At 34.7% G+C, this 9,822-nt stretch overlaps 2 protein-coding genes across 3 annotated transcripts; both read left to right on the top strand.

Moving 5' to 3' along the window:
• Window positions 1-1,021: 1,021 nt before the first annotated feature.
• On the top strand, window positions 1,022-3,490 carry LOC121809661 (60S ribosomal protein L31-like). Of its 2 annotated transcripts, none has more exons than XM_042210410.1 (3): window positions 1,022-1,168; window positions 2,132-2,289; window positions 3,073-3,490. In XM_042210410.1, exons 1-3 carry the CDS (start codon window positions 1,112-1,114, stop codon window positions 3,350-3,352), a joined length of 495 nt encoding a protein of 164 aa, XP_042066344.1. In that variant the 5' UTR covers window positions 1,022-1,111; the 3' UTR covers window positions 3,353-3,490. The 2 variants fall into 2 exon arrangements, with proteins under 2 accessions (XP_042066344.1, XP_042066345.1); XM_042210411.1 differs by lacking the exon at window positions 1,022-1,168 and adding an exon at window positions 1,362-1,406.
• A 4,414-nt stretch (window positions 3,491-7,904) lies between these two features.
• Window positions 7,905-9,155, top strand: LOC121806183 (60S ribosomal protein L31). The gene is made up of 2 exons (XM_042206130.1): window positions 7,905-8,068; window positions 8,715-9,155. The coding sequence occupies exons 1-2, from the start codon at window positions 7,983-7,985 to the stop codon at window positions 8,992-8,994; spliced, it is 366 nt and encodes a 121-aa protein (XP_042062064.1). The 5' UTR covers window positions 7,905-7,982; the 3' UTR covers window positions 8,995-9,155.
• Window positions 9,156-9,822: the final 667 nt, after the last annotated feature.

Below are 9,822 nucleotides of genomic sequence, written 5' to 3'. Positions count from 1 at the left end.
AGAATATGTGCATGTCATAATGATAAAAATGGTAAATAAATTAATGTTTATGGATAGTGAGTTGGTTACAATTTTTCTTAAGTGAAAATACGATAATTTTTAATGGAACAAGCGGAAATGGAAAATGCACATATTTTTATAGGACAGATAGAGTAATATTTTTACTATGTAGTATAAAAATACTGTGGAAATGCGGCAATGACCAAAAATATGCAAGAAAACAATAAATCACATTTTTATGAATATTGTATAAATAATTTACAAATTGAGGGATAAATATACGATTATGAGGTATCTTTCTATGTGCTCGGCATCACAAAAATTGAAGATGACACGTGTGTTTTCCAAAGATAGGAGGAGTATTAGAATATTTCTATTTACGTGCTTCCTAAATTGGTCAGATTCTATGCTAAAAAGGTCATAATAAGAGTTGTAGATCTCTATGTTCTATGTGATGAGATGGTTTATATGACATATTCATATCGTTCGCTAAGACAGTTTGGACTAGGCAGAATTAAAACAAACACAGAATTGATAAGGCCTGACCCACTTGCACAAGAGTATACACTGGTGTTCACCTTTTCAAATATGGGTTGTGTTTTGAATGTAACATTAATTCGCATTATTTAATTGGGCGTCCATTCACCCCGAATTTCCCATATTAACCCTAAGCGCATTCTGAATTTTCAACTCCGCGTGCATTATGAACAACACACGGTTTGCCTGTTGGGTGGATTCATTTTTTTCATAGCAATGAGTCGTCCTCCCATTCGAAATCACACACTGCACGCAGTAGACTGGAGCTTCAACTCGGGTAATCTCTCCCCACCCCATTCGATTTTGGGTAAAATCATCACCAAAGTGCAATTGCTTGCTCCGTCGTATCACATCGAACACGTCTCACATTTGATAAGGTTCAATACATGGACTTTTTTGGCAGGTGTAATGGGTGAGGCACAACACGGTTCCGACGCTCGTTGATGAAAGGCCTCCAATAGCACCGCGGGTAATGTGTATGTATCAAGCAACTCGGGCAACTATGGCGGTGTAGATATTCAAAGCACCCCACGTATTGAAGTTAGCACAGCAAAGCACGCGTATTTCATTACAAATGCAAGCTCAATTGCAAACCGAAGATGCTCACCCCGACGGGGCAGTATGTACCTTTGTAAGTGATCCGTTTCTTGCTACGTCGTAGGTGTAGCTATGTTAGTTTTCCAGCAACCTATAAAAAACCCAAATTCCCTTGTCACCTGATAGTCCGAAAAATATCGACGGTGAATCGCGGGGTACTAGAGATTGGTACCCGAATTCAACCAAACACAGAATCAAAGCTTGGAAATGGGATAAGAGCTTCCGATTACCTTGGAAACGAGATGAGAGATTCGACGCCACCGCTGGCTAGGGTTAGAGATTTACACAAATCTGGAATGTTCAAATGAGTGACGGTAAAGGGGGAAAATTAGCTGAGAGGGGTAATTTGGAAAGGGGCACTTCTCATTTTTTGGTTTAATTCTTGTTCAAAAAATAGAGAACACGCCTGTTGTGTAGACTTTGGTAATGTCATTTAAGAGACATACAGTGCGGGCATCATCATTCATGTGGGGCCATACGAAAGAAACAACACACACCGAACAACATAATTGGCCAGAAATAAATCAATTCCAAGAGCTACAATATAATAGAGATAGAGATATAGAAGAAACATTTATTATTATGCCAGAGTAATTAGATTAGAGGTTGGTGTCCTAATTTTTTATTATTGTAGGGATTAGTAATTGATAATTTAAGTGGTTGTGATCTTGATTCATTGTTAGGATTTATTTGGCTTTTATTGGTTGTCACTTAAACTTTTAGCCTGTATTGTTTTACTCAAAAAAGTTTGTTGCTTATTTAATTTCCTATTTTAGTGTTTTATATGAGCATTTGAATTACAACTATCTGACATTGTTTGAAATGTCAAAAAAAAAGCATCAATTTGATTATTGAAATGATCAATTTATATATGTGATTCAAGCTAGGCCCATTGAAGTTGTTAAATTGGGCTTACTGATCTAATAGGTTATTCGAAGTGGGCTTCGTTATATTTGGGTATTTTGTGCTCCATATAAACCGTTTTCCATCAAATTAGGGTTTCTTCACCATCCTAAGCTCCAGAGAAGCAAAAGCAGTGCGGTTTACAGCAGCAGCAGCCAAATCCAAAATGGTGGAGAAGGGTAGCAAGGTCAGGAAGGAGGAGGTCGTCTCCAGGGAGTACACCATCAACCTCCACAAGCGCCTCCACGGATGGTACTCTCTCTCTCTCTCATACGCTATACACTTTCATTTGATATTGATTTTGTAAGATTACTGGATTAAGCTGTTGTCTTAGCAATCTCTCTGTTTGATTTGTATTTCGATTGCGCGGCTTTTGGCTGTGAACTGATCTATCCGAAGAATTTGAGATATTTCGGAGTTTCTGTCGCTCTGTAATCCCGATTTATTCGGTTTTTTGGATCTGGTTCATTTAGAGTCTCTTGTTTTATCGCTAAAAGTATTCGTAGAAATTTTAATTTCTAGCATCAAGTCCTGCTACACGAAACTGTAATATTGAAGCTTGAGTTGTTAATCTCTCACATAAAATGGAAAGATGCACACTTATCATACAACAGTAGGATTCAAGTATATATCTTTATTGTTCTTTTACCAATGTGGTGTAAACAGTTGGATCAACCTTAACATAATACTAGCGCAACTAATTAGCTTGCATCAATCTGCAATTTTGAAGTAATTCTAAAATTTTACTTATATGTACAGGAATATATAGTTGTATCGGTATTGGCCGTCTCTGTAAACATGGCTGTGAACTTTTATTGCCTTGCTTTTGCTTTGAAATCTCAACAGTTAGAAATTGGAACTGTCTTCACTTAACTTGATTGTTGGTGCAGATTAATTGCTTCTGATTTTGTTTCAATATATGCTTTTACAGTGTTTTCAGATTTTTCCTTATGTGATATCATATACTTATGTTCTTAATCGTCTGCCCTATTATATGCCAACACTATGATTGACTTAATTAAATATTTGGGGCAGCACCTTCAAGAAGAAGGCTCCAAATGCTATTAAAGAAATCAGAAAGTTTGCCCAGAAAGCCATGGGAACTACAGATGTGAGGGTTGATGTCAAGTTGAACAAGCATATCTGGAGCCGTGGCATCCGCAGTGTTCCGAGAAGGATTCGTGTCCGAATTGCAAGAAAGAGGAACGATGACGAGGATGCCAAGGAGGAGCTCTACTCTTTGGTGACTGTTGCTGAAATTCCAGAAGGTGGCTTGAAGGGTTTGGGCACCTCAGTCATTGAGGAAGAAGAATAACTTTTTTAATGTTATAGGCACTTGCTATGTTCAATTTTGCCATACTCTAGAATCTTTATGCTTGACTCTTAATCAATTCAACCTGTTTTGTGCTACATTTGTACGACATTTGGAATGCATTCACCGTGTTTTTTGTTAGCGTTGGCTATCTGTTTATGGAGTATGTTGACAAACTTCTTAAGAAAAAGTTAAGAAGATCCATTAAAACATTACATTGTGCACTTCCCCTGCACGCTGCCAATTGCCCTAGTGATTACGATGACCCGGACTCTCTTGTCTATTGATTAGAATATTCATGATTATGACTCAAACTTTCAGTCTGTTAATTAGGCAAGTGTTCTAAAGAAACTAATCTTCCTTATTTCCTCCTTCAGGAATCTGTATCCATACACTACTGATCCTGCCACTAAGGGTTTATTTTGAAATTGGTCATTTTGCATTGTTTTCTCCTGAAAATGCTCTCTTTAGAGGTTGGACAATTTAGTCTTTTCACATTTTTAACTTTTTCAATCTGATATTATTTCAATGATATACTAAATATGATATTATTTTACAATTTATTTTCTTCTTTCTTTGTCATCCTTTATTTTGTTTCTTTATTTCAATATTAGATTTAAGTTTATAAAATTAAATTTAAATATCATTAAATTATTTTAATTAAAATTATTAATTTATGTATTCTTTTTCAACTCACAACTATATATAAAAACAAAACTATACAGTCAGCTCATACAAAACTCTTTTATAATAGAATACATAAATTAATAATTTTAACTAAAAATAATGTATTGGTATTTAAAACTCTAAATTATAAATTTATTTTATAAAATTAAATATAATATTGAAATAAAGAAACAAAGTGAAGGATGACAAATGAAAGAAGAAAATAATTTTTGAAATAATATCAGATTGAAAAGGTTAAAAATGTGAAAAAGCCAAATTATCCAGCCCCAAAAGGGCATTTTTTGGAGAAAACGGTGCAAAATGACCTCTTTTGAAATAAATCCTTAGTTCAGAGACTACTAGAGATATTTTTAAAGTCCATGGATTATGAGCGAGATAAATCTATAGTCCAGAAAACATTTTTGTAGTTCCCTCATAAATAAAAACAGACAAACTGAAATTAATTGAATAAATAATTTCCCGCCTAAGCCATCTCATGCATCCTTCATACTCTTCATCTCCCTCTCTTTTCATCCCTTCTGGCCAAATTAACCAATCCTAACACCACTACTGCTGTCTCCCATGTTATTGCGGAAGTGAGCAATCTACAGACATAGGAAAAGAATTTCTTACACCCAAGAAAATGATGTTAAGGCAATGCAGCATGGTGAAGTTTTAAAAGAGAGGAGTAATAGCCATCTTTGATATTGATCAAGCTTTGGTGATTTCCTTTCTCCACAATGCATCCATTCTTGAACACCGCAATGGAGTCTGCTCCCCTGATTGTAGATAGCCTATGTGCTACCACAATTGCGGAACGAATCACCTACTCCACAATAGTACTTCTCTTCACTATCACTCTATCTAGAACTTCTTGAACTATCGCATCCAACGCGCTCGTTGCCTCGTCTAGTAGTAGTATCTTTGGCTTCTTGATTATCACTCTTGCAATTGCTACGCGCTGCTTCTGCCCGCCCACAGCTGAACCCCTCTCTCTCCTACTACCGTATCGTATCCCTGCATTATTTTAAACATGTTCAAGCATTAATAATTTATACTAAAACAAGAAAAAAGTGCTAGTTTTTCAAGAATACTGACCTGGTTCAGCCCACTGATACATTCATGTGCATTGGCTGATTAATGATATGATATATCTCAAAAATTGAAAATGAAAAAGGAGCTAACTGATTGAGAATGGGCATAGTAAGTTTTTTCAACTAAAGACACACAAACTTTGCAATCAAATCTTAATCATAAATTCATAATATCGAGTGCCATATAAAGATTGTACTTTTACACATCAGATATGCAATTCATGCCACACCGTTAAAATATTTTTTAAAATAAAACTAAATATATAAATAAGTGAAAAAAATGTAACAAACGAACATATGATTGTTGCGTAGATCGAAATTTGGGAAATAAAATAAACAAATTTATCATGGTACTATAAAAGTAGCTTTAGGCTAAAGATAAAACTGTTAAGGAAAAGGAAGATAAAGCAAAGGGAGGATAAATTTCCATGATTTATTAGCTATAGACCTATTTTATTTCGTTCGACCATGAATAGGGAAACTTTGGTATGCCCCTCTTTATAGTATTGAAATGGCCAATTAATTAAAAGTTTGTATGACAAGTAATTATACTATTTCCGTCCTATAAAAATACGTACATGCCATAATAATATAAGTTATAAATAAATTAATATATATAAGTAATAAGTTGGTGACAACTTTTCCTAAATAGAAATACATATATTTTTAATGAGGCATACGGAAATGGAAAGTGCATATATTTTTACAGGACATAGTGACTAATATTTTTACTGTGTAGTACAGAAATACCGTAGAAATGCGGCAACGACCAAAAAATATGAAAAAACAATAAATCACAGTTTTTATGAAAATTATATAAATAATTCACAATAATTTTTATAACACATATATATATGTAGTTCATGGATAAATATACGATAATGGGGTATCTTTCTATTTGCTCAGCATCGCAAAAATTGAAGATGACACATGTGTGTTTTGCAAAGATAGGAGTATAAGAATATTTCCATTTACGTGCTTCCTAAATGCTCAGATTCTATGCTAAAAAAGTATAATAATAATAATAATAATAATAATAATAATAATAATAATAATAATAATAATAATAATAATAATAATAATAATAATAAGAGTTGTAAATCTCTATGTTCTATGTGATAATATGATTTATATGACATATTCACAATAAGACAATTTAATAGACAGATATAGAAGAGACATTTATTTTCGTGATAGAGTAATTGGACTAGAGGCTGATGTCCTAATTTCTCATTATTGTAGGTATTAGTGATTGATAACTTAAGCGACACTAGGAATTGAACGAGATTGGAGACTTCAAAAGAGACGGGACACTATGAGACCATGAATCCTGGTATGTTAATGCCAATGGCGGATCCAGGAATAAAAAATCGTGGGGTCGAATGAGAAAATAAATAATAGTATTTAAATATGTGTGTTTAATAAAAATACATTATAGATGAAATGTATCCATCTTATGTTAAACGTGATAACTGATATATAATATTCATATCAAAACTATCAATAGAAACTATCTCACAAAATTTTCTAGACGTTGTGATTCTTATTCAACATTAGCTAAAACAACTAACAGAAACTCGAGATCTTTTTGAAAAAATTTAATCCATTAATATAGAAAGGAAGGTAATTAAATTTAATAATGAAAAATAGTATATTGATCATATTAATTAAAATTAGGGAAAATATATAATTGTTATCACCAAATAAAAATGATAAAATGATAAAACATGATTAAAGAGGTAAAACCAAATTTCAAAATAATAATAATATATATAAATTAAATTGGTTAATCGTTATGTTTGGTTTTTCAAAATTAAATCACCCCAAATAAAAAGTGGAATCAAATTTCAAAAACTAATATTTTACTTAAAAATCTAAAAACATGTTATCATGATATGACCAAATTATTACTCCATATTTTATAGATAATCACATACTAAAATATAGTCTTATAGGAGTATAATTTTTTCTAATTTGTTAACATTAAATAATATACATATAAAATCGGTAGCCCTTTTAGTGTTTCCCGTAGCATTACATTACATAATATATTCCACAAAAAATAATTTTACTGATCTGTTTTTTTATAAATAAAGATAGTTAGAACATAGTTTACCATTTTTGACTCATCTGTCTTTATTAATAGTCTAATTATGCAATAGTCAAGGGAGTAATTAATAGTACAAGGCCAAAGCCCAACTGAAGTCTTTCTTCCCCAATTATCCATCTCTGATTTTCACAGCTTCACCCCAGACACGAAATCAACCATGAGCCATGGCGCAGTGACTGGGTCAAGCATCGAATCAAGGGCAGAATTCCAGAGACTGTGGGGTCGGGGACCGTTGGGAGTATTTTTCTGGCTGTCCTCCGGGGACGGCGGTGGGGTCGGCCGACCCCACTCGACCCCACCTCCCTCCGCCGCTGGTTAATGCCACCTAAGTTTGTATAGTGGTCACCACTCATGATTCACGTTGTATACTACTTGAACTTTTCATTTATACTGTATATGTTTTACTAAAAAAGTTTATTTTTTATTTAATTACCAATTTTTGTGTTTTATAAGGCCTTTTGAATTACTACTTTCTGACATTGTTTGAGCTTCTTTCTTACTAAAAAAGCCAAAAAAAACATCAATTTGATTATTGAAATTGTCAATTTATATAGTATGTGATTTAAGCTAGGCCCATTGAAGTTGTTAATATTGGGCTTACTGATCTAATAGGTTATTCGAAGTGGGCTTCGTTATATTTGGATATTTTGTGCTCCATATAAACCGTTTTCCATCAAATTAGGGTTTCTTCACCATCCTTAGCTCCAGCGAAGCAAAAGCAGTGCGGTTTACAGCAGCAGCAGCAGCAGCAGCCAAATCCAAAATGGTGGAGAAGGGTAGCAAGGTCAGGAAGGAGGAGGTCGTCTCCAGGGAGTACACCATCAACCTCCACAAGCGCCTCCACGGATGGTACTCTCTCTCTCATACGCTATACACTTTCATTTGATATTGATTTTGTAAGATTACTGGATTAAGCTGTCGTCTTAGCAATCTCTCTGTTTGATTTGTATTTCGATTGCGCGGCTTTTGGCTGTGAACTGATCTATCCGAAGAATTTGAGATATTTCGGAGTTTCTGTTGCTCTGTAATTCCGATTTATTCGTTTTTTGGATCTGGTTCATTTAGAGTCTCTTGTTTTATCGCTAAAAGTATTCGTAGAAATTTTAATTTCTAGCATCAAGTCCTGCTACACGAAATTGTAATATTGAAGCTTGAGTTGTTAATCTATCACATAAAATGGAAAGATGCACACTTATCATACAACAGTAGGATTCAAGTATATATCTTTATTGTTCTTTTACCAATGTGGTGTAAACAGTTGGATCAACCTTAACATAATACTAGCGCAACTAATTAGCTTGCATCAATCTGCAATTTTGAAGTAATTCTAAAATTATACTTATATGTACAGGAATATATAGTTGTATCAGTATTGGCCCTCTCTGTAAACATGGCTGTGAACTTTTATTGCCTTGCTTTTGCTTTGAAATCTCAACAGTTAGAAATTGGAACTGTCTCCAACACTATGATTGACTTATTTAAATATTTGGGGCAGCACCTTCAAGAAGAAGGCTCCAAATGCTATTAAAGAAATCAGAAAGTTTGCCCAGAAAGCCATGGGAACTACAGATGTGAGGGTTGATGTCAAGTTGAACAAGCATATCTGGAGCCGTGGCATCCGCAGTGTTCCGAGAAGGATTCGTGTCCGAATTGCAAGAAAGAGGAACGATGACGAGGATGCCAAGGAGGAGCTCTACTCTTTGGTGACTGTTGCTGAAATTCCAGAAGGTGGCTTGAAGGGTTTGGGCACCTCAGTCATTGAGGAAGAAGAGTAACTTTTTTTTATGTTATAGGCACTTGTGTTCAATTTTGCCACATTCTAGGATCTCTATGTTTAGCCGAGTGTGAAAATGGTTGTTATCTGACTTTAAAGCAATTCAACCTGTTTCGTGCTACATTTGAACGACATTTGGAATGTATTCACTGTTTTTTGTTAGCGTTGGCTATCTGTTTATGGAGTATGTTGACAAACTTCTTAAGAAAAACTTAAGAAGATCACATAAAACATTACATTGTGCATATCCCCTCTACACTGCCAATTGCCCTTGTGATTTTGGTGACTTGGACTCGTCTATTGATTAGAATATTCAAGATTACGATGACTCAAACTTTCAGTCTATTAGTTACTCTAGAATACTTAGGCAAGTGTTCTAAAGAAACTAATCTTCCTTTCCTTCGTCTGGACTCTGTATCCATGAACTACCGATCCCGCCGCCGGAGTGAGCTTAATAAAGTCGATAAAAGTGATGTTTTCTAAGTACTTCACTAACTCGCTCACCAGATTAATACAACAATCATGATGGGATACGAACTAAACAACTAAACAATAATTGCGAGCCCAATAGCAGTGACGGCCCATCAGCCCAAAACCCAAGAAAGAGTATCAGTTCGGCACAACCAAAGAGTTCGGTCACAGCCTATAGTTCGGTAAAAGCCGACCAATCGAGCTCAACTCTCAGATCGGCAAAAGCTGATCGGCAAAGTTCAGCAGTTCGGTCTCAGTATTCGACCGAACAAGGAGATAGTGGACCCATGCAGGATCTCCACGACCTCCATTACACCCACGATCTATTTAGTGGTATTAAGCAGTTATCAACCCCCCT

The sequence above is a fragment of the Salvia splendens genome, chromosome 6 (genome assembly GCF_004379255.2).
Source record: "Salvia splendens isolate huo1 chromosome 6, SspV2, whole genome shotgun sequence".
Classification (NCBI taxonomy): domain Eukaryota; kingdom Viridiplantae; phylum Streptophyta; class Magnoliopsida; order Lamiales; family Lamiaceae; genus Salvia; species Salvia splendens.
This window is presented reverse-complemented; position numbering and strand designations above follow the sequence as displayed.